The sequence below is a fragment of the Equus quagga genome, chromosome 4 (genome assembly GCF_021613505.1).
Source record: "Equus quagga isolate Etosha38 chromosome 4, UCLA_HA_Equagga_1.0, whole genome shotgun sequence".
Classification (NCBI taxonomy): Eukaryota; Metazoa; Chordata; class Mammalia; order Perissodactyla; family Equidae; genus Equus; species Equus quagga.
Window position 1 is genome coordinate 42,078,576 of NC_060270.1, and position 25,727 is coordinate 42,104,302.

A 25,727-nucleotide genomic window follows, 5' to 3' on the forward strand; every position below is an offset into this window, starting at 1 on the left:
TTCTGTATCCCCAGAACCTAAAACATTATGACTGGCCCATGGTAGATGTTCAATAAAGATTTTTTTAAATAAATGAAAAAACCTGACTTGGTTATTCAAAATAACATGAAGTAAAGGCCAGTTAACCCTTTTGTTTTTTGAGGAAGATTAGCCCTGAGCTAATATCTGCTGCCAATCCTCTTTCTGCTGAAGAAGATTGGCCCTGAGCTAACATCTGTGCCGTTCTTTCTCTATTTTGTATGTGAGACACCTGCCACAGCACGGCTTGATAAGAGGTCTACACCCAGCATCCGAACCTGCAGATCCCGGGCTGCCAAAGTGGAGTGTGCGAACTTAACCGGTATGCCACCGGGCCAGCCCCTACTTAACCATTTTTAAGTACATAATATGTTATAGATGAGTAGCATATATTCTCAATTAATCCTCAAAATGCTGTGATGTAGCCTTCTTATTCATGTTTTGTAGATGATGAAATTTGGGTTCAGAGAGTTCAAGTAACTTTTCTATGCTTATACGAGGTGGCGCTAGGATTTTAACTCACATTGTTTCGATTCTGCAGGTCTTCGAACTACAAGACATTGCCAGATCCTGATAGAAAGCAGCTATGCTCTTTTTCCTCATTCACTTTGGTCTCTAAATTTTGCCTTGAGTGTATTTCTAGAATATAAAAAGGAAAAGATGGAAAAAGCACACAAGTAATAAACTTCAGCTGCCTGGGCAGAATCTTCTCCCTTTCGCTTCTCCTTCTGCCTGCATCAATGTACGTGCAACCCAGGACGATTCATCAGAAGGCAGGTTGGTTCTTTACTTTGATCTGGAGAGATTAAAAATCGATCCCACAAAATCAAAATATAAACACACTTTATAATTGTCTTCTTTATTACGTCTATTTTCAATTACAGTATAGCTGTAAGAACGTATTTATTTTCCTTAAAGTTTACTAGAATTTATCCAACAATAATACATATGGAGAGGTGGATCCAGATTAATTATGTGAATATGTAATGAATTCTACTACTGAAAATGCTTTTTAATAAAGATCATGTATCTGTGGAGCTGGCATAGTTTTTATTGAAGTCATTTTTCTCCTGCTTGAGTGGAGGATAAATATTCTCTAATGAACTCTGTCACCATGGCCAGACCAAGTTTATTAACAGTACGACACCCTATTAACTTACTATCTGGAGTTGTGGTTTGGGAGATTGATGCCAGAGAGCGCTCCACCACCCTCTCGTCTGCAGTCCTATCTGACTAACCCTCAGATTCGCTGGCCTGGAAGGAGCGACTTCAGCAGCATCCACAGTAGCAGATCCTTTTCCTGTTTGCCCTGGGCTACACCCAACATCTTGAAACTGTTTCCTTTTTACCCTCTTTTAAGTCAGAGGAACAGATGCCATTTGCCCCTTGGAGACTCAGCCTACTCTTTTCTGGCCTGCATAGCAAACTTATGCTAAGTCTGGGCCAATATGAAGCCAGGAGTTAAACCAAGCTTTATAATTTGGAAGAAACAAATTAATGTGCCTCATTATTCATTGCAACCTGTGTCACAGACATTGAGCCCTTGCCAAATCCTTGCCTGTTTCCAGAGCCCAGTGCAGGTGGTAGCGTGCCTTGGACTCTGCCTTACAGCTGTTGTATTTGCTTGTGATCCTGAAACTGTCTCTCCAGGACTATCAGCTAGGCAGGGAGACAGATGCCCTCAGGAAGCAAATGTTCCCAGATCCACTTCTCTGGACACTGTCTCCTTTTGTGATACTAACTACAGTTTCTTGTGTTCACATCAGAGACTCTTTTTTGAAAGTCATAACTTTGGATGCAGGTTAGTGCATGCAGATGGATGCCAGAGATGGAGGCCTGCCTTACTTCTATCTGGAAAAAATATGTTCTCATTATATCGTTCCAGGAGGACCCCATAAAACATCTGCCCCCTCCCAAGTGGTGCCAGAAATCCTGCTATTATTTGTTAAATAGGTAATACATTTTCTTCTGTTGAAAGGTAAATGTACGCACTGAGACTTTTGGTCATCTTGACACCTCTGTGTTTCTCAGACTCATTCAATCTTGGTGCTTCACCCTTATTCTCTTCCTCACCATCTCAGCGTATGACTTCCAATTGTCTGCCATGAGTAACTATGTGTCTCGCCTGTGGGCTTTCTCAGGCCTGCTCAGCAGGACAGAAGTTCCATTAAGAAGTGACATTATGCTCCACCAGCAGCACCCCTAACCAGTGACTGGATAAAAAATACCACTTTCTCTGAAGTGCCCTTCTACACTGGCTTCTAGGGCTTTCCTGGTAGGATTCTACATCAGTGACCTGAAGAGGTAGCTGGCTTGATATTGTCCCTTCGCTGGCTGCCTTTCGTTCTTGGTTTCAATTCACCTCCCTCTACTGGTCTTTCCTTCTCCTTCCAAAGAAACACAGGGCACTAAAATTGTCCTCCCAGGGGTTTGCATTAGGAGAATTCCAAATGTGAACAGTGGTGAGAGAACACACGAACATCTTGGATTTTGAACAGGGAGGGGAACTACCATTAGAAACAGAAAGCCAAAGCATAAAAAACAAGAACATATTTCTTAGGTCTGAAGGCCCGTGAAAGGCATTTTTACATATATTTCTCCATTTAATTTAACAAGAGCTCTGTATAGTGGATTCTTATCCCCATTTTATGGTAAGTAAACTAAAGCTCAATAAAATGACCTTGCTAGGTGCACGTAGCTTGTCAGGGATGTGAAACTTTGACTCCTACTATGATCGTCTGGTTCCAAGTCCAGTGCTTCTGTAACACCACGTTTGCCCTCCACTCTGCCTCACGGCTTTGGACAGGGTGCAAAAGGAAGGGTGGGTCTACAGCAGAAACTGACATAAGTCAGAGAGCAGAAGCTGGTGATGCACACACGCACATACACACACACATTACATTTAGCTTAAGGATGGCCAGTGAGTGCACTGGGGCAAAAGCAGCCCTTTCTTGGCCTCAATCATCACACTGCCACTCCAGTGCTGAGGACAGCCTGCCAAGCTGGACAGCTTGGGTTCTAGGTGCCTCAGAATGGATGTAAGCCCTAGGTGTGACAGAGCACAGTGTTTCTCATGGAGTTGTGTCTGAGCATGTTTCTCAGTCACAGGACATGAGCCTTGGAAATCATCAGTGCTGGGTGCCAGTCCTCGTCTCTGCCACCTGCCCCCACCCCCAAACATCAGTATTCCAATAGTGAGCCACTAATCATTCTACGATGTGCTTTCTCAGTGTCTTTGTACACAGGTTTCTTTTGCCTGGAATTGTCTCTTGCCTTCTTTCTCCCTAGAGTTTCTCCTTTACTTTGAAGTCTCAGTCGAACACTAGCTTCTTGGAAGCCTTCCCTGATTAGGTACTCTGGTTAAGTACTTTATTCACACATTGGACCTTATCGTTCTTATAGGACTCTAAATGACTCCTGACAACCAGACATGGCTGGTGAAGTGGTGGAACTGGCGGACCCTTAGGGATATATTTCCCGTGCTGGTTTGTCCTGGGGGACGTGGTCTGTGAGAAGGCTATTGTTTGGATGTCTAAAGGTGTGCAGTGTGAAGAGGGATGGAGAAGACAATGCCTATTCCTCTAGTAGCTCCATGGATGAGGTCTGAGCTCTTCAGGGATGAAGGTATTAAAAAACGACTCAGCATTTTCATAGACAGTTTGAGAAATAAGGCAGTGGTGATTCAGTGAGCAATGGAGATTGAGGGGGGAGGAGGCGGCACATGTGAGAGACCCCTGAAGGATCCCAACAATAAAAGGGTAAGATCCTGGGAAGGTCAGGCTGGAGGGACTGAAATTTGAGGTATTTCTGTGACTAGAACCTATTGGTTCCTACAGGTTGGGGAGATCAAAGAGATCTGACTTTTAGCTCCTGGAGGGAAGGGACCTCATCTCTTTTCTCTCTGTGTGTGTGTTCCAATAAAACTTTATTAAGGACGCTGACATTTAAATTTCATATAATTTTCATATGTGATGAAATATTATTCTTTTGACTTTTTTAGTTAAGACTTTTTCTTAGAGCAGTTTTAGGGTCAGAGCAAAATTGAGGGGAAGGTACAGTGATTTCCCATATATCCTCTATCCCCACACATACAGAGCCTCCCCCAATATCAACATTCCCCACCAGAGTGGTACATTTGTGTCAATTACTGCACCTAGATTGCCCAAAGTCCATGGTTTACATTATGGTTCACTCTTGATGCTGTACATTCTATGGGGAACTTGTCTTTTTTGAACTTTATGTTTTGAAATAATTATAGATTCATAGAAAGTTGCAAACAAATGTACAGGGAAGTCCTGCGCACCTTTCCCGCAGTCTCTGCTAATGTTAGCATTTTACACAGCTATGGTACAATATAAAAATCAAGAAATTGACACTGACACAGTCCCTAGAGCTTATTCAGGTTCATCAGCTATACATGCACTTGTGGGTGTGTGTGTTTATATAGCACTATACAGCTTTGTCACATGTTTAACTTTGTGTAACCACCACGCTAATCAGGAAACTTAATTGTACCATCATCTCATGTGACCTCTTTATAGTCACTTCCAACCCCTCCGCTCTCATCCCTAACCCCTGGCAACCACTATTCCATTCTCCATCTTTATAATTATGTTATTTCATGAATGTTACTTCGTGAATGTTTTTTCATGAAATCATGCAGTAGACATCTTTTTGAGATTGGCTTTTTTCACTCAGCACAATTTCCTTGAGGTTCATCCAGATTGTTGCCTGCAATCGTTTTTTTCTTTTTGTTGCTGAGTTGTATTTCATGGTATGTTTGTATGGCAGGGACCTTTTCTTTTGGCTTTATATTTCCTGCATGGTACCTGACACATGGTTGGAGCTCAGCATTAGCCATGTGAAGGGATAACTGACTCTGCAAATAACTTGCTGTGTGAAATATCTTGCACGAGTGGGGAAAGCTGAAGCTGGTTATTTCCACACCATTTAGAACAGCTAAATATTCTCACTTTCTGATTCAAACCCACCATCAAGAGCCCCTCTAAATGACCAGTTACCTCATTTGACTGGTGAAGAAGTGGATTAAATAAGTCAAACTGACACAACAGTGTTATTTTCATGCCAGTGTGATCGGGCCAGACTGGAAATTGGTGCTATGTTTGAAAACTTCAGCCTTTAGTGTTGTGATCACCCCACATGGGTTTTACTCTAGCAATGAATTTCAACTAAAAGCTTGAAATCCCAGAAAATGTAATTGCCTCAATGATGGAGTTTAAGTGTAAAAATCTGATGAGAGAATGTCAGAATCCTTCTTTCTAATTTGCAGTTCTAATAATAATAATGCTTTTCATTTTTGTTGTGCTTGAAAAGTACAAAAAAAGCAGTTTCACATCTATCATCCTGTTTAGCTCTGAATTAATACTGTGAAGTAGATGGGGAGCACACAGTGGTGGTGGTGGTTATTATTGTCATTGCACTTGACAAATGAGACCACAGAACTGGAGAGATGTCAGATGACTTGCCCAAGATTACACAACTACTTAATGAATGAACCTGGCTAGAACTCTGATCTTCATTCTACATTCATCTTATTAAACTGCTATGTCTCATAGATAAGCAAATCCTTCTTAGAAAAGGAGAAATCTTTGCTTTTTTACTTGGACACCATTCTCATCACTTGACTCACAATATCCATGTCAAGGCATCCCATGTATGCATGTCTACAGCATCCACTTGCTGAAAGTTATGTTATAAGAAACAGAAGCTCTATCTTGATTGTTTTTCCCCAAACCAATCTTAGAGATACTTAGAATAAACTATTGTGTGTTATTAGACATGATTACAGTAATTTATTTTACCTGGGGGCAAAATCCTGGCTATTTATGAAGTCTTATAAAAATCTCCAGATGGCTTAATTATACCATTTTAGGAACCAAGGGTATAAAAATAAAATGGGTAAGTAAGCACAATTTGGAAGCATGTAGAGATGAAAAATAAAAGTTAAAAGAAAAGTTGGAGTCTTTAAAAATGAGATCTTTCCATTCATGATAAAAACTCTCAACAAACTACTGTTAGAGGGGAACTTTCTCAACTTGATAATGAACAGGTACAGAAAACCTACAGTTAACATACTTAATGGTGAGAAACTGAATTCTTTCCCCCTAAGATCAGGAGCAAGGGAAGAAGTTTCTCTCACCACTTCTACTTCACATTGTTCTGAAAGTCCTAGTTATTAAAGTTAAGACATGAAAAAGAAATAAAAGGAATACAGTTTCAGAAAGAAGAAATAAAATTTTATTTCTTCAGAGATTATATGATTGTCTATGCAGAAAACCCCAAAAAACTCATTAAAAAAACTCTTAGAACTAATAAGTGATTAGTTATCACAAGATACAAGGTTAATATACAAAAGTCAGTTGCTTTCCTATACACCAGCAATAAACAAATGGAATTTGAAATTAAAGGAAAATAATATTATTTAATATTGTACCAAAAAGAGTAATTCTTAGGTATAAATCCAACAAAATACGTACAGGATCTATATATGGAAAACCACAAAACTCTGATGAAAGAAATGAAAGAAAATCTACATTAATAGAGATATTCCATATTCATGGATTAGAAGACTAGATATGGTTAAGATGTCAGTTCTTCCCAACTTGATTTTCAGGTTTAACATAATCCCTCTAAGCTATTTTGCGGATATTGACAAACTGATTATAAAGTTTACGTGGAAAGACAAAGGCCTAGAGTCACTAACACAATACTAAAGAAGAACAGGACTCATACTGCCTGACTTTGAGACTGACTATAAAGTTAAAGTAATCAAGACAGTGTGGAACATATTGGTGAAATGATACATACATCGGCAATGGAACACAACCGAGAGCCCAGAAGTATACCTAAACAAATGTAGTCAGCTGCTCTTTCACAAAGGAGCAAAGACAATTCAATGGAAAAAAGACAGTCTTTTCAACAAATGGTGCTGGACCAATCGGACATCCACATGCAAGCAAACAAGCAAGCAAGCAAACAAACCTAGACAAAGATTTTACATCTTTCACAAAAATCAACTCAAAATAGATCGTAGATCTAAATGCAAAACACAAAACTATAAAACTTCTAGGAGAAAACGTAGGAGAAAATGTAGGTGACTGTGGCTTTGGTGATGAGTTTTTAGGTACAACATCCAAAGCACAATTCATGAAAGAAAAATTGACATGTTGGTCTTTATTAAAAAATGAGAATTTTGGCTCTGTGAGTTGGGAATTAATTTTTGGTTGTGGGTAATACTATTTTTTTTAATCCAAATGAGTTTTCAAACATACGTATAAGAAAAGGAGGAAAGCTTTCAAGGCATTGAGACTTATCAATAGAGGTTGTATCTTGTGCCCATTTCATTGGATTGTAGCAAGTTGTGATAGATAGTCCACGAGAGCGTGAGGGCTTTTGTTTTTGTCCTTTTTAACATTTCAGTATTTCATGACACCATTTTCCTTCTGGAGCAAGGAAAGGCAACTGATATTTATGCAACATCTGTTCTGCATCAGGTTTTGTACTAGACTCTTAAATATATAACTGCAGGACTTTTCCTCTCCTGCTTTTAGCCATGAGGTTAATACATCCTCATACTGCTCTCTGATTCCATCCCTCATTCTATACAGAAATAATAGGAGGATGTTCTTAAGGGCACACAAACCAAGAATTTGACCAAAAAATAAAGAAAACCTTACATTTCAAATGTCCTTCTCATGTTTTATAGAGCTGATTGGTGGACATAGGTGTGGATATGCTAGAATGGGTCCCATTTTTTTAGTGTTCCAGGAGGCCTTTGATATTAGTGATGACTCGAGGACAGTGAAAGTATAGGAAAGAACATGTGGGAGGAGAATGGACAACTTAGGATCAGGTTGAGAAAAGCATCTTTTTCCTGAAGTGGAAACGTACTCCTGAGGGTGAGGAGCCTCAGGTTGGGTTATAGAGATATTATTTGATTTATTTCTGTTAAGAACTCTGCCAGGTAGGTGTTAAAATAATACCTTATTTTAACCATTTTATAGGTAATGAAGTGAGTCTCAGATAGGACGAGTAATTTGTTCAAGATCACACAACTAATAGTAAACAGCAGAGAAAGAAGCAAACGCTTATCTAACTTCAAGGTCAATATTCTTTCTTCTCTACCAGAGGCAGGGTAGTACAAGGGTAAAGTGGGTAAATTCTAGAGTCAAGTTACTTTGGTTTACTTTCTGGGATTTCCATTTATTAGTTGTTTAACCCTGGACAATTTATTAACTATATCTGTGTCTCAATCTTCCCACCTGAAAAATAGTGAAAAATCATACGACCTCATCAAATTACTGTGAGAATTAAGATAATTAATGAAAAGCATGTAATATATTACATGATACATAATAAAAGATCAATACACAATCAGCTAGAATTGTTCTAACACGACCTTGCTTCTGTCCTAAACAATGTGCAATATTTTAAGATGCTTCTTGGATTCACAGATGTCAAAAGACCATCTAACCAGCAACTTGAATCTTGGAAGGACCATAAATAAATGACGGGCTAATGCTATTTTACAAGGCTTCTATGGAAGGGGTTCTGCAACAATTTGTTAGTCTATACGAGAACAGCCCATTTAACCACCCCTCTAATTCATATATTCTTTCAAATATACTTTCCGGCTGAAATGTAATTTATTCATATCTGTCTCGTCTAATAAGATATTCAATAACTTAAATCTATATATGAAATGGCACCATAAAATTTACAAGGCACTCCATTCGTTACTCAAGGAGTTTTCATTCTTGTCATGAGCATTTTTTAAAGAAATATTTCAACATAAAAAGTGAGAAGTGCCATAAGAGAGGTGTCGATTAAACACCATCAGTGTTTGGGAGGTAGAAAAGATTACTTCCAGCAGGAGGATGGGGAAAAGTTTCAGAGAAGAGGTGGCATTTGATTGGTACCTTGACACAAGAGTAGATTTAGACATGTAGAGATAATGGTGAAGGCAATGGAGGGGAATAAAAACAGGAAAAATATAGAGGAAAGACAATGGACTTCAGTAAGTTAGGAGTGTATGTGAAAGAGATTAGAAGGAAATAAACAAAAACAGTTTGGTTGAAACCAGGTTGTGGGAATCAAAAGCAGTCTGGGGAGTTTGAATTTTATGTGTAGACTAAGGGGTACAACTGAATGTATTTAAGAATAATAGGCTCTGACCTGCCCTTTGGGAAAGAACTCTCGTGGCCGTTTATAGATTGGCTGCCAGAGAGAGAGAAGGGGTGAGGAGGTAAATGAGGTATTGTGGGAATCCACAATGAGGTGTGAACTAAAGTGCTGATGGTGAAAAGGATACATCTGTAATAGACTGTGGAAGTAGAATTGGCAGGATTGAGCCACATTTGGATGAGTTTCCAGGGACTGAGAGGGGCGTAATAAGTTTGAAGTCTGTACAGCTAAGAGGGTGCTAGGAACACTTGATAGAAACAGAAACAGTAGGGGAAGCAGGATTGACAGAAATACTGAAATCACCGTGGGGCATCATAAGTTTAAAGTCCATCTTAGAGAACCTTCAAGGAGAATGTCCAGTAAGATGTTAGAAAGGGGGAATGGTATATCATAGATGCAAAATAACCACCACACGCAGGGTTCATTACGAGCCTTGAGTTTCTTCTACATCGTTGTGACTGACTAGTGTCCCCAGCTTCCCTCTATGAGTTTGTCAGTGTTTTCTTCATAAAGCACCTCTTCCTGCATGACCTTCATTTCACTTGTGCTAGATCATTTACCTTCACCGACCCACAGAATATTAGAATCAGATGGTGTGGGACCTCAGAAATTTTCTCGTTCTGTAATTTCATCATAAAAATGAAGAGATTAAAGATCACTGTAATTAATTAGCCTCTAAAGGTTATTAGATATTGATAAAGGATCTGCTCACCACTTCTCTGCCAGTATTTGTAGTTCTGTTGTGTCATGAGATACCTCTCATCAAAGCTCCCCTGTGTCATAAGATACTTCTCCACCCTTGTGTCATAGGAAACTCCTGATTTCAGGAACAGAAAAAGCAACGCTCAGAAGAGACCCCACTGATAGAGAAAGATAGTTCTTGGAAAGAGGCCCCAGAAGCCCTGTTCAAGTTACTGGGCTAATTTTGCATATTTGTTCCACATGAAGACAGATTGAACACTGGACACTTGAAGTTACCAAGAGGCTGAGGGAGTGTGTTTTTCTTTCTGATTATATGTTTCTAAGTCCCCAACACAGTGATCTTGCAAGGCAATTATTTAGGATATGGGTCCCTCTATTTGCATTTTTAAATGATATCCCTGAAAAACATAATTCATCTAAATTGAAGGGATGTTTTGTGTGAGAAATAATTTGCTGTGACTCTCTGGGTTGGAGTTGGAGAATTGGAAAGAAATGAGCCTCTTATTTATTGTCGTATCTGAGTCACAGCTTCAACCACATCAAATCCTCCAGCAGTGAATTATTTATTGTATCTAATTTTAAACCCGAAGTCCAAAAGTACTGAATTTGGTACAAATGAACAAACCATAAACTGTATGAGGTGTGCAGATGGAATATCCTTTCTGTGTCTCAAGATCAGTGATGTCAGGAAAATTATGAAACTCTGGCGGTAACAATTGTTTTGGTACTAATGATTATGAATTAGTAGGCAATGAGCAATAATTGAAGTGTTGGATTTTTATAATTACAGTAATTTATCATCTACCAGACAGTGATCTTTACAATAATACTAAGCTGAAAAATAATTTTATGCCAGAACATAAACGTTTAAATGTGGCCATGCGGACTCAGGGGTGAATAACTGGTGTGTGAAAGAGACACAGAATGTACATCTAGATGTAAAGTTTTTCAGCTCTCTCGCTTGACCATGTAGCCTGAGTGAAGAAGGAATTTGATGCAGGAGACTGGGCAGAGCTGTGTCGAGAGTGATGAGAACTTGGTGTGGAGAATTGCAGGATGCCAAATGATATTCCTACTAATTTACAGAAATCTGTGAAATGAAGCCTCTCAGAGCTGTTCCACTGCAGTTACATCTAAACCTATCATTTGCTTTTTTCTCTGCCTGGTGTGAAAACTGAGCTCACTGTGAGGAAGGTGTGTTTTTGGATGTGTGTATATGTTTTTTATAGGTACCTGTGTAAGGGATATTATAATGATTGAAAACCAGAATCCCATGTCTGTGAGACTTGTCTTGGTAATGTGTATGTGCTCAGGCCTCACCAGTCTGTTGGAAGGGAGTAGAACAAATCAGTATTTTGTATCCAAATTGTGCTGGCTTTTACCTTTCCGCAGCTCAAGCATACCGGTAAAGCACCCTCCTCAAGCAGGTATTTTGGCTCATCTCCCAGGCTGTTGAGCATTTGCTCAGTCAAGCCTTTGTCCACCGGGCACTGCTGGCCTTCCTCCAGGCTTTCCACTGCAGAAGAGCACTGCCTTGTCTAGGGTGCCGTCTCCTGCTGTGTCCCAAAGCCGAAAAATCACACAACCAAACAAACATCATTCCTTTTGATCTCCACAGTCCAGGAGCCTCAGTACATTCCACATGGGGGGGAGAGCGGAAACTTTTCCTCTCCATTGGGCTCAGACTCGTGCCACCGCGCCCTGCACTGCTTCCATCTGTCCTGTTTCACCTCAGGCCTGGTGAGACCAAGACCTTCCCCTCAAAGGCATTTTCCTTAGAGCTCACCATTCAAATAAATAGAAACCAGTGAAGTCACAGGCGCTCCATAAATTTAATCTCAGTTGCCTGATTCTGCCTTCTTAAACATTTCTCCCTAAGATCCTGTATCAGAAAGATGGCAGCTGTTCATTTTGACTTTTGAGGAGTCTAGCATCAGGTTTTGCATCCCTGGACCAAATTCTTGGTCTTGGTTTGATCTGAGAGGTTTTGCAGCACTCTCTATGCGTTGTCTTTCCCCCTTAATCTAGCCTCTCTTTGTGCTGTAGGGTATTGTTTGTTATGGCAATAGGCAGAGGGACACACCCAACAGTCAGACAGGGCCCTGAGCCTCTGTTTTGAGATGTGTACATTTCCTGAGGCATCCTGCTATTTTGTTTCCAAAGGAAGCAAAAGCGTGAGTAACATGGTCTTGCCTCCCAGATGATGCAGAATAATTCATAACTTCAATTAAACTGCTTCCCTACCTGTTGCACTGTCAACCTGTTGCAGTGAATGCAAACTAAACAGGCCTTCTTTTTATTTTAAAGGGAAAATATCTTCTAGGCAAAGCTGGAAATCGTGCGTGACTTGAAGCTGTGGCTAGAATTGCTATTTTCTCCATAAGAGAGTTAACATCTAGATCCATTAGGCTGGGTATGCTTGTATGGATTGAGAATTATATTAAAACAATTAACAGTTAGTAAAACTCAAATTAGTTAGCCAGTGGAGTGTCAAGAGAAGCTAAAATCTATAAATTGAATTTTAGTCAATAGCTTTGGTCCCAGCTTCCCTCACCATACCCTTTAATTTGAATTGCAGCAAACAGCACGTCTGAGATTAGAGTTTCTCTTTCTCACTCTTTAAATACCCTGGTTCTAGTGAGGGGCCATTATTCATCCATCCATCCAGCCAGTGTCCACCATGTGCTTTTTATACCTAAACATGGGCAGTAAAAGGGAATCAAAGAATGTTATCTGGACAGGAAGAAGCTGAGTAGTTTTGTTGGCTTGTTGTAGATCGTGGGGTAAAATGCATACAAGGTCCTTTGGCTAAGAAGCTTGGGTCCTCTAGCCCATTCTCCCAGTTTGGCCATGGGTGGCAACGCTAATAACTTGTCAGTCCCCTTTTGGCCTGTGTTGGGCAGGAAGCACCACTGTGAATGACATCTTTACCAGAAATCTCAGAAGGCACTGAGAGGTTTACCAGCCTCAGAGAGGAATGAAACTGAAACGGGAAGATGGCCAAGTGGGTTGGGCAGTGCGTAAAAAGTAATTTTCACCTCCAAGGACCCTGTTAAGAAGAATAGAAAGGGTCTCAGCCTTTCTCGGAGTTCAGTTATCTGAATCCTTTAGAGTTAAGCTTCCACCAGGAGACAGAGGAAAACACTTCCTCTGTCTTAAGGATGCTGTGCAGTTTTATTGTGTTTTGGTTTGTTTCCTTGCTTATAAATAATGACTCACACACTGTTACCAAAGAAGAAGGTGTTCCACACAAATTCGCTTTTCCAGATAAATGTAATTTGCTTCCTAAAACACTAAAGCTGGTTAAGCTTTCATGGAGACTTTCTTAAAAACTATTCTGGCATTTCCGACCTTGAGAGCAGAGTTCACTAATGTTATGGAACATATTGCTTGGCATATTTGAAGCTCAGATCCCCATTACCCACATAAATTTGCATCTATTGATAGATTTCCTAGCTTTTGTTTTGTATCTGGGAAGCTCAAGATAGGAAAGAAGAGGAAAGGTCAAGGATGGAGGAATGGCATAATGTCTGTTACCCTGTCACTGCCTTAGATTTGCTGTAAACAGGTGTCTGAAGCCCATAGGGTAGTTATAAGGACCAGAAGCTGGCACAATTGTTTAAAAAAAATTGTGATATTCCAGACCAATTTAAGCCTGGTTGGGGTCCAGGTAACAAAGTGTAGCAAAGAGTTTGGAAGGGGTCATTCTCTCTGTGACTGGAATCAATAGATATCAATATTCCATGATCTTGGCATTAATGTTGGCTTTACAGGTGAGATTAGGGGTGGCAATCTTGTTGAAGAGGGTGCCAGGACACTTATTTTGAAATTGGTTTTGTGTTCAAACACACGTTTAACTTAGATTGTAGGTTTCGTTGGCAGTGGGTTCTAGAGAGTGTTGATGGAAATTGTTGGGGAGGCAGGGAACTAAAGCCCACCCAGGTCATCCTTTGACACCGCTTTGCTTGTCATGGCCCTCACATGAAAACAAAATTTTTGATAGTAGCAGAGAGTCTCTTAAAGCAACTTCTGAGAAGTGGACTTGGTGTCATTCATACATGGACATAAGGGCAGGAGAGGAGCAATATTGAGGACACTGGGATAGGATGAGATCTTGCCTTAGCATTGGAGATTCAGAACTATTTGAGCACAACTATAATGTGAATCTGCTGGTAATACCTGGTAACACTGGGAGTATATTCAACATTGTCTTATCTTTCTAGTTTTTTCAGAACCATAACCCATATATGCTGATTACTGTGTACTGGTTTGTAATGCAGCGCTGCCTTTGGAGGGTACAAAGGTCTGCAGAGCATTTTGCCTTACTCTATAAAGGCCCAAACTTAATGAAGAGGTTCAATTTGGAAACTATAATTTGGTTATTTCCATGAGCCCAACCTCACCACTTCCCCTCTTTGGCCTTTCATCCACTTCTTAAGTTATTTCTGTCCATTGCAGATTTCTTTGATGTCAAGGAGTTTGTCTTATTGATCTTTGTGATCAATATTGATCTTCGGCTGGCACAAAGCTTTTCACATAGCAGGTACTCAATAAATGTTACATAACAAAGTACAAAGATGACTGTGATCTTAGAATATTATTAGCCTTATTCCTCAGAGCAGGACACTGTTTATGTTGTTCTGGACCTCTGAGACTCATGACAGAGAGTCCCAATGTGATTTCAGTGTCTCTTATGCTTCCCCAACCCCCCATCCTCACCCTAAGCCAATCAGACCCCATACCTAGGGTCTTGACCTTGAACTTGACTCAGCCCCTCAGACTTTTGATAAATGTTATGCCCTTTACCACTTTCCATCCCAGGTGAGATTATGACTTCTGTTCCTGTTAATTTTTCCTACAGAATTGCTTTTGGTTCATCCTTGCATGCTTGATACTGCAGAACCCACTATTTATGATAAAGAAACAAATCCACGGAGCGAAAGTAGTGTGAACAGACATACAAATGTAGGAAAATTTAGGACCGTTCTATAGTGAATAGTGAGTAATTCAATATGGCTGGTACTAAACATGCCAGAAAGGAGTCAAAGAAGAGAAGTTTGGAAAGCCAATTGGGGCTTGGAATAAGGAGTTTGGGGCTAGTTGTAGATAATTAGGCGTCATTTAAAAAATTACAGAAAAGGAGTGATCTGAAGTAAAATATTCATTACACACCTTAAATTCAATTAATTAAATTTACTTCAGTTAAAGAAGTGAATGTTGTCTTGTTGAGATAATGTCAGGAGAAAGTATTTAAGTAGACTGAGATCTTTTAAGTGAAAGTAGTCCATACTTTTGGGCCATGAGCAATTTAAAACTGGGTCTGTTTTCTTAGATATAAATGTAATGGTTCAAACATAGGCACAGTAGGAAGTATTCTGTCCAGGGCAACACAGCTAGAATTCTTTAAAAGACTTAGGCATTAGAGCATCTCCCTTTTTTCTAATATGATGTTCCCTTTCCCCAAATCCCAGGAGACTATGTAGTGTTCCTTAAAAGGAAAGCCAGACCATGGCCTCCCGTGGTAGAGTCTACTATTCGAGTCGGCTGCTAGAGGGTCCTTTTGCAGTCGCATCTCCCAGTAGTATTCTTCAATTCATTTGAATCACACCCTGAAGTGGGCACGTAACAAAGCTCATCATTTTCTCTATAGTTTTAGGTTATAATCCATTGAGAATATCGCTAAATCACAATCATCAAACCCCATTCTCTAATCTCAGAAATGATGGCTAACTGAACTTCTCCAGTATTTCACTACATTTATTCCCCGATTTGTGTTCTGTGTTATAGGAAGTTAAATGATAAGTTAAGTGCACTTTAATTGGCAGAAACCATAAATTATTAATTTTCCTTTCCTAGGTTTCCTTTGCAAAGAATATTTATTTAACAGATCAAGTGGGAATAGAGTCTAGATTCACTGAGGAAAACCAAGTGCTCTTGACTTCTCATGTTCAGTCCTCCTTTTTGCATTAAGCATTAGCAGAGAATCCAAGAGAGGAGAGTTCAAGGAGGAAGGTGTTAGAAGAAGGGTGGGGGCAGGGCTAGAGGAAAGCTGTTGTGTGAGTCACGTGATAACCAAGCTCTAAAATCACTCATGTTGGAAGTATGGGTTTGAACGTATTTGGAAAATGTTAAAAATATGGAGCAAGATCTTATACAGTTAATTTAGAGCTAAGCTGTTTTCTTAGTTAAAACTAGCTAAATGGTTAGTTTGCACTTGTGGACATTGGCCAGAAGATTCACTCTGGCTGCTTCCGCATCATTACTGACCTCTTTAGCATTTTATGGATTTTAAGTTTCACTTTTCTTCCTTTTTCAAAATTTATATTCTTGGCTTTTCTTTGGGAAATCAGTGACTGAAATACGAGAGCAGAATGTTTGATTGCACTGGGTACTGTCTCTGTAATATCCTTCTTAGTCTTTGAGAAGCAACAACTTATTCAAATACAGTGTTATCCGATTAGCATAATCAGGGTTGAAAAGGCTCATAAAATACAGGTGGAGATAGGGCAGCATAATCAGCAGCTGCAGGTCTGTTCTTTCTCACCAGCGGCCGTAAATCAAATGGTCACCCTGATGAGAGAAACTTAACATAAGCCTTTTAGGGACAAAGTTGAAGATGTATCTGAACATTTGGGGGGAAAAGTTGTTTCCTGGAGAATGTTATTATAAAAGTGAATAAGTCAAAATGAGATGTTTTTCTGATGCACGTGGGAGAACAAATGTGAAAATTCCTTTAAAAAGGAATAGGGGTTTGGAGTTTCAGCCTCAGTCTGGGGGTGAAGCTCTGGACTGGACATAAAAATGCCTCTTAGGATATTCTATTCTAACTCCCTAAATGGATATTCAAAGCCGCGTAATCAGACTTCACGCTTGTTTCAGAGACAAAGTTAATGAAATAACATCGTATAAATTTATCTTAGTGTTTTCTTTGTAGTTGTACATTTAAGGGAAAACATTATCAGATAACCAAAAGATAAAGGCAATAATGAGTGAACATAAAGAGTTTCAGCTTTCCTTTCTGGTCACTTCAGAAACTAAGAGTTTTAGTAGAGAATGAAATAAATCTCAAAGTTTCTAAATAATCCAGCTAACTCACGCCCTTCTTTAAACCTCAATGAAGCAATCAATAAGATGGTGTTAAAAGTACTTCATTACTTCACAAAGGAGACATAAGCATTTATAAATTGCTTTTATAATCTGTATTTCACCACTGGCCAGTGTAAAATAACATGGTTATGGTAATAGTGGTCACTTGTTGAATGCTTACCATATGCCAGGCACTTTACTTACATTATTTTATTTAATCCTTCCCACAACTGTATGTGGGAGACTTTACTATAATTTTCACATTATAGATGACGGACGAATGCTCAGCAATGTTAAATAACTTGTTCAGGCCTGACATTTAATCAGTGGCAGAACTGGTATTCAAATTCACGTCTTTCTGATTCCATGTCCCCTCCCCTTTGCTTTTTTGGCAGGATCCTTTGTATTGCCTGAGTGAACATTGCCAGCAGTAGAAGTTTCCAGAAACATTTTCTACTGCTTTCCACTTTCCTCAGTGGTATCCCAGGATAAACTCAAGTCTCACTTTGTAGGGGAAGTCATGTCAAGGCGCTACCTTTTGCAGTTAATACCTTCGGAGGGACATGAACAGATGATCCCTGATTTATCTGAGAAGGGCAGGAGAGTGAACAAATATGTATTGGGCATATTGTATGTGCCATGTCTATAAGTACAGTATCTTTTTGAATTCTCATGACAGTTCATTTTGCAGAGGAGGAAGCAGGTTCAGAAAACTCAACTGACTTGTCCAAGTTCACCTAGCAGGTAGGTGAAGAATTGGGATTTGAATGTAAGACTGACTTCAGGCCCTACATTCTCTCCCTATTTCACACTGCTCTAGGCCTTGTAATAATGCACAGCTTCCTTTTGACAACCTCTGTTCTCTATGTTCCTGATAGACCTGGTCGTATAGGTTAGAAAATGGAAAGCTATTTAAATTCTTCTAAGAGCCCCCAAATTCAAGGTATTATGTAAATTGCTAACATAGAGGTCAAATGGATCACACTGGATAAATAATGCATTGTTTCAACGAGTACGTTTAAAATGGAGAAATTAACTCTAGGCAACATTACACATTTTCCACCGTGGAATTCAGCCTTTTTCTTTAGTCAGACATTTTAGTGCAGACATTTTGCAGCTGCAAAAATGAATTTGTGTGTTTTCAAAAATCCAAGGCAATAATGAGAAACATTTTCTAAAAATTCAGCTGTTCATGGGCTGGGTATCAACCAATAAAGGGGTAAAAAGAAAGAGATACACTGGAAGCAGGTTTTGTCTTCTCTTTTAATTCTCTGAGCCTTGATTAATGGAAAGGTGGGATCTGCCCTTACTTGAGTGCTTGTAGCAGCTTAAATTTGCCCTGGCCTGGTTCAAGTCTGCGATGGATGAGGGGCTTTGGGTGAGCTAACAGCTCCAGGAATTGGGCCCAGACAGAAATAATAAGTAGATGCTAATCCATGTGAAACTTGTGGCTCTGAAGGGGGCAGCTGTGTCTGATGTAATTTCTCATCCCTGTGGGGCTATTGTCCTTTGGGTATCCTGTGATCTGGGACCTTCTCTCAGGAGAGCTTCTGGGCAGGTGTTCTCCCTACGAGATTAGACGTAAATCTCGCCAGCACTCAGGGAAAGGGCCAGCTGGGGTTTACCCGCAAGACTCCGTGGATGGCTCTGACATATCATTTTAAATGGAGGCCTTGAATACAGTCCACCAGGATTGATTTATAGATATCTATAGGGCACTTTTCCAAAACAGGAGTTGGTGCAGAGGCAAACCAGGAGCGAAAACTGGCATGAATTACATAAACTTGCTGAACTTTAAATCAAGTTCAAACATTATTATTTTTATTTTTTACTGAACTGAGAAATGAAAGTTTTTTTTGTTTTTCATTTTTTTTTTTTATTAAACCCTAGTGAACCAGTTTGAATCTGTAACTGATCCATTGAACTGGAACCAGACTAGAACATCAAAATATTTTCTAAATCACACATGAATCACCTGAATATTATTCAGTTAGAGTCCCTGGTGCCAAGTGCTTGTTCACTACCAGAACTAAATTCAAGCTAACGATTTTTCCCTGCCATGGATCTATCTGTGTGGAGGCGGAGATGCTGTAAGAGGCCTTGGTAGTAGAACAGGGAGAGAGAATGCCTACTAAATCAGTGCTTCAAACATTTCTTTTAGCTGCAATTTTTTTTTTTTTTTAGCAAACTCAATTCAGTATAAATCAGATAAATGTGGTCTTATGCTGTTTGAAGCAGGGCCTGACGCCCCAAGCCCAATGGACTCTCTGATGCCCCTCTAAGGAATACCAACACAGCATGGAACACAGTTTGGAAAGCCTTGCACTAAATGATACTGTGCAGGATTTGGGTTCTTTGGCTTCAACCTTTCCTTCAACATGGCTGATTCCTACAGTTCTATTTTGACATCTCTCCTAAATGCGAATCTTACTTCTCATTGCTAGCTTTCCATTGTTCACTTAGAGTCCTTACTGGAGTCCCAAACTTGACATGTCTAAATTTGAACTCATTCTATGTTCCTCCAATATCGACTATTTGTGTTAATGTGACCACCATTCTTCTGATTAACCTGGCTTGTAACCCAGTTAACTCATTTAATTTCTTTCTTCTCATATCTAACCAGGAACAAACAGTGCCCTGCCTTGTTGTGGGCCAATTAAGGCACTCTAGGTTGGTGTCAGGCTTGGTCTGTGATGCTGTACTCAGATTTGGGGTGAGTATTGGGGTCAGCAAGGGCTACTTGGACAAGGAGGGCCCAGCATGTGCCTCAGAGGAGGATATGGAGCAAAGTCGAGGTAGCAGTTAGAGTGCTTTTCAGAAGTCACAGCAGAGGTAGGCTCAGACCTGGGGCAACTCAGGAGAGCACGTCAATGATGATTGCTTCAACCCCACGTGCGGTGACTCTCATCTGGGTTGTCTCTAAGGCACGCCGGGGGCTCAGGCCATCAGAGAGCTACATTCTTCTTTTGGCTTTACCATTTATTAGCTGTATGACCTTGAGCAAACAACTTTCTGAGACTCAACATTCTCAAAGGTAAAATGAGGATAATAGTTCCTTTCTTGCCTTCTTTGAGTTTGTGGTTGGAATTGAACGAAATAATAAGGAAACATGCATCATAAATTTTAAAGTGCTCTGTGCATGGTGGTATTAGGTGGTAAGCTTTTTGAACTCAGCTTTTCATTTGTTCATTCACTCATTCAAATATTTACCAAGCACCCACTGTGACCAGGTACTATTCTAGGCACTTGGCAATATAGTGGTAAACAAAACCTCTACCTCTTACAGACAGATTCTGCCCCTAGAATTGTTGATATTTCTTCCACCAATTTTCATTCCTCCTTCATCTTAAGTCTAGCCTAGTTTTTTGTATGACATGTGCTGCATACAGATTAAACAGACAGGGAGATAAAATGCACCCTTTTCTGACGCCTTTTCCTATAGGAAACCATTCTGTTTCTCCATATTCTGTCCTGCCAGTGGCTTCTTGTCCATAATACAGGTTACACCTCAAGACAGTCAAATGCTGAGGCACGCCCATTTCTTTCAGAGCAACCCACAGCTTTTCATGATACACACACTAAAGATCTGAGAGGGAGTTAACTCTGGAATCTGAGAGTGACTGCTCCCACCCACCAGGCGCACCAGGTCGCATATACATTGGGGAAGCAGGTTTTAAATAAATCATCACACAACTAATAATAGTTTTCAGATATATTACATTTACTACGTGCCAGTTTTTTTCTAAGTATTTAATTCATTCAGTCCTCCTAAGAACTCTGTGAGAGAGTCAATAATATCATTCCATTTTACAGATGGAGAAATTGAGATGCAGAGAAATTAAACAACTTGATCCAGGGGTCTCACAGCTAGGAAGTGGCAGAGCCAAGAAAATATCCCAGTCAGTCTGGCTCTAGATTCTATGCTTATGCTAATAATCACTATATCAAACTAACCCCGATATGTGACCCCATCACTCGCAGATTCCCTAGATAATTGCCTCTCTGATATTTAGCTCCCTTACCTGGAAAATAGGGTTAATATTAGTACCTACTTCACGGGATTATTTTGAGAATAAGATGAGATAATACTTATAAAGGACTTAACACAGTAACTGACATCAAAAACCCACAGTGAGTGTTAGTTCATAGCTATTGATCACGATAAGTGCAATGAATCAAAAGTGCAGGGTGCTCTCAGGGAGTGAAACAGGAAGACCTAGTCTAGACTGGCTGAAGGGGCAGGACAGTGCTCTTTGAAGAAATATTTAAGCTGAGACCCAAAGGATGAAATAAGAACAAAGGTATTGGAAGGAGAAGGGGGAGGAAGCAGGATGTGTAAGGACCCTGGGCAAGAAGGCCTTTGCTCCTGCCAGGAACAGAGAGGAAGCCAGTGTGGCAGAAAGGGATGGAGCAGGACAGGCAGGAGTGGGAGTGAGGCTGGAGAGTTGGGGGGGAGAATTTTTCCTCTCTCTGTTCCTCCCTGGTCCTTTCCACTGCCATCATGCTAATTTGAGCCCTATTATCTCAGGGCTAAGTTATTTCAGTGACTTTGTAATTATTCTTACTGTCTGTACTCTCTTGCATTTTCCACTAACTGCGCATATTACCTGGCAGATTAAGGTCCTAAAGCATTCCTTTGATCATGGTGCTGGCCTGCCAGAAAACCTTCAGAAGTTTACCCTTGCCTATCAAACTCCAAACTCCTTAACTATTCATGCAATGGCCTTTCTAAACTGGCTTCTATCTGTTCCAGGTCTTTTCTCTCACAACTTCCTTTCACATGCCCCAAACTCTCATCAATCTTGCTCCACCCTTCTCTGCCTGGAATGTGTCCTCACCCCTTTCATTGACCTGTGTAAGTCCCATCTATCTAACAAGGTCTGCATCAAATGTTATCTTTTCCCTGAAACCATCCTAGGTCATGCCAGTCAGAAGTTATGTCCTTGTCCTTAAAATGCTTTTTGGTTGTATTTCCTGGATATAACTTTCTCCTCTAAAAAAAATAACAAAAATAAAAATTTGTTTTTTTAATTTAAAAAGCTACATATAGAAAAGTATACATTTAAAAACTACATAGGGAAAGTATTTTTAAAAATCCACAATCCTATTACACAATATAGCTACTGTTAGCATTTGGGGATATTTTTTCTAGCTGCACATGTGAAGGTTGGGAACTTAATTCTTTTACACCTTTCATTATAATCTCATGTCTATAAAAAGTATTTGGAAATATTAAGGGCTGCATAATATTCAAGCGTAGGAATATACCGTAGTATATGTAATCATTCCCCTATGGGAGCTTTAGTTTCTTTATCCATAAAAAAAGTCAATGAGAATGCCTATGTCCTAAGGTTGTTGTGAAGATTAAATGAGACATATATTAAGGCCCTCACAGCAGTACCTAGGACATGGTGGATGCCGAATAAATGATGACCATTGTTCTTTTTATTTTGCCAGAAAATTTTCCCATGACTCGTCTGCTCTCAGCTGAGAGATAAAGCATATAGTAGAGAAGGAGGGGGTGCTCTTATATAAAAGACTTCTTTCTGCCCCTAAAGGAAATCATATTTCTGCCTATAAGAAACAACAGGTGTCCATTTCTCCCACAAGAAAACAACTCTAAGACTCGGTAAAAATTATCCAAGAAATGCAAATTTGTGTTTTTAGCAATTTGTTGGGTCAAGGAAGGAGGTTGGAAGCTTTAGTAAAAATGTGGTTTGCAGATGATGGTGATTAAATCCACTTATGTTTTCTGTGGTCCCTATTTCCATATGTAAGTGTGGATTGAATTTAGATTTTTTTTTCCGTTTTTTGTAAAGGAGATTGTCCCTGAGCTAACATCTGTGCCAATCTTCCTCTTTTTGCTTGAGGAAGATTGTTGCTGAGCTAACATCTATGCCAATCTTCCTCTATTTTATGCGGGATGCCACCACAGCATGGCTTGACGAACGGTGTTAGATCTGCATCCAGGACCCAAATCCGTGAACCCTGGGCCACGGAAGTGGACTGTGCAAACTTAACCATGATGCCCCAGGCCGGCCCCAAGATTTTTCTAGCTTACTCGTTGTATGCAGAAATCCCTTGAGGCCTAGTTTCTTCATACTCTAATAAATCTTCATAATAAAATGTCTTAGAGTTGGTCTTATTTTATCCATTACTCCCAACTTGATTGCAAGCCCAAGAGCATTCCCATCCCTCTTGGTGTTTAGTCTATAAATCTTTGATAATTCCACCCAGCAGCCTTCTTTGCCAAGAGTGACATGTTTGGTGCTTTGGGTATTTCTTTAAGTTTCTATCCCCTTGGTCACAATGCTCTACGTTGCATACTCAGAACCTAAACTGTGTCTGACACATGGTAGCTGTGTAACAAGTGTTAGCTGAGAGAATCAATGATGGCTACTGCTTCCTCACACTGACCAGTAGTTAGAGAAACCTTTCTACAACATAGGCTTTAGGATCAAACAGAGCTTGCTTTTTTTTTCCTGAGGAAGATTTTCCTTGCGCTAATATCTGTTGCCAATCTTCCTCTATTTTGTACATGGGTCACCACCACAACATGGCAACCCATGTACAACGAGTGGTGTAGGTCCGTGCCTGGGAACTGAACCCAGGCCACTGAAGTGGAGTGTGCCAAACTTAACCACTAGGCCATGGGGCCAGCTGGTTTTAATCCCAGCTCTACTCATCTATGGCTGTGTGTTCCTGGACAAGTCATTCATCTTTCCTAGCCCCAATTTCTTATCCAAATAGTGGGGAAAATAGTTCTTACCTTGCCATAAATCTAAAGGAAATAATAAGTGTGAGAGGGCTAGCCACATAGTACACATACAATAAAAGGTATCTTCCCTTCCTTTTGGAGACATCCCAATTCAAATTCCACTTTTTTTCTCTTTGCCTCTCCTCTAGCTGAGACCAAAGTCAGAGGAGAACAAAATATGTAAGAGAAAGGCTTTAAAAAGCAATAGGAAGATCAAGGAATAACAGGGGCACTGAGATTTTTCCAAAACTCCTTCTGTTTTTCTTTTGGTAACTTTAATTTTAGAAAAATAGATTTCTGTTTGTCAGTCAGACAGATTACCTTCTCTTAACCTCCCTATTTCTCACTTGTGAGTTATAAGTGAGAAGGAGGCACGAAGAGAGTGGGAGAAAGTGTCAAAACTTTCCATGCTGGGCCCCTGAATGCAAGAATGAGGCCCCCTCGGTCTGTCCTGTTAGCTATGCACCTGGTCCGTCTTCCTCTTGAAATAGGGTGAAATTAGAGAAGCTTTAGGGAGGATGGTTCAGTACACATATGTGGTCAGATGGGTTCTGAGTGTAAAATAAGATAATTCATATAAAGATAACCTTAGCACAGTACCTGAAAAACGATGAGCCCTAAATAATAGCAATATTTATGATGATGATCGTGGTGGCTGCAAGTAAAAACGTTGTATTATTAGTGTTGATTTTTTTCAAACCACTTTATTGAAGTATGATTGACATGTAAAAAGCTGTACATATTCAACGTACACCACTCAAGTTTGGGGTGATTTGGGTTTTTTTAAATGTGGAAAAGTAAGAATTTGAACTTGTAGGAACATAATTTGATATTCGTTAAAAATTCCTTTCTAATTTTTGTTTATTTATAGGAAATAAAATTAAATTTATTATTTTTACTTACAAATGCCATCTATAAAATGACTGTAATTTTATTAAAAATCTATCATTTTTTTCTCTAGGTATACATGCATTTGAAATTAATCAGGAATGATATTTTCTTAATGTCAAGGTTGATTTCTTCTGGATGATGGGTTTTCTTTCAGGTTATTTTAAAACTTTCACCCTTGTATTTTTTGAAGTATTTATTATTTTTTTAAATGGTGATAACACTGCTCTAGAATAACAGAAAGTTTTTTTTTTTTGAGGAACATTAGTCCTGAGCTAACATCTGCCGCCAATCCTCCTCTTTTTGCTGAGGAAGATTGGCCCTTAGCAAACATCCATGCCCATCTTCCTCTATGTAGGACGCCTGCCACAGCATGGCTTGATAAGCGGTACATTCGTCTGTGCCCAGGATCCAAACTGGCTAACCCTAGGCCGCCGAAGTGGAGTGTGTGAACTTAACCACTATGCCACTGGACCAGACCCACACAACAAATTTTTTAGAATCAAACTAACAAGCTGTTAGAAGTAAATATTCCAATATGCTAGTAATAATTATTTCTGCATCATAGTAATTTGGATAATTCTTATTTGTCTCTATGTTCCTTTTAGAATATAACACACACTCAATAAAAATCCCCTTAAAGAGTGCCAATATCTAAGCAAGCAGAAAAAATAAAATATGTCTGGCTCCCCTGCCCCATGCCACCTTTCCCCAGGGAGAGAGATGGAGGTCTATCTAGTTCTAAAATCTCTCTAGGAAAGAAAATGGAATTATCCATCTGGTCTCCATTCTGGCCTGGTCTAGTGAGAAAGGAATGGGTTGGGAGATAAGATATGTAGGTCTCATTTTCCATTTTCACAAATGACTTGTAAATCTGTAGGCATATCAAAACAGCTTACTCTCTTCTTTGATTTTCCATCTGTGAAATGGGAATTATAAAACCAACCCTACGTATACAAGAAAATAAGAGGCACTTTTAGCATTTCAACTTAAACACTATGTCCTGACAGATCAAATGATTTTTACCAGACTGTGGGTGAAACTATAAAACGCTTCTTGGGTTAAAAATCTC

General features: G+C 39.7%; 1 protein-coding gene across 4 annotated transcripts in view; it reads right to left on the reverse strand.

Annotated features, from left to right (window-relative positions):
- KCNMB2 (potassium calcium-activated channel subfamily M regulatory beta subunit 2) overlaps window positions 1-25,727 on the reverse strand; it is a 223,458-nt gene that overhangs the window by 137,037 nt on the left and 60,694 nt on the right. For 2 of the 4 annotated variants that reach the window (XM_046657940.1, XM_046657942.1), the window contains exon 2: window positions 542-657. The exons of the other annotated variants lie outside the window; for them this stretch is intronic. In XM_046657940.1, the coding sequence (XP_046513896.1) occupies window positions 542-621 (80 nt within the window). In that variant the 5' untranslated portion in view covers window positions 622-657. The remainder of the gene's footprint in view (window positions 1-541; window positions 658-25,727) is intronic. 4 annotated transcript variants of the gene reach the window in all.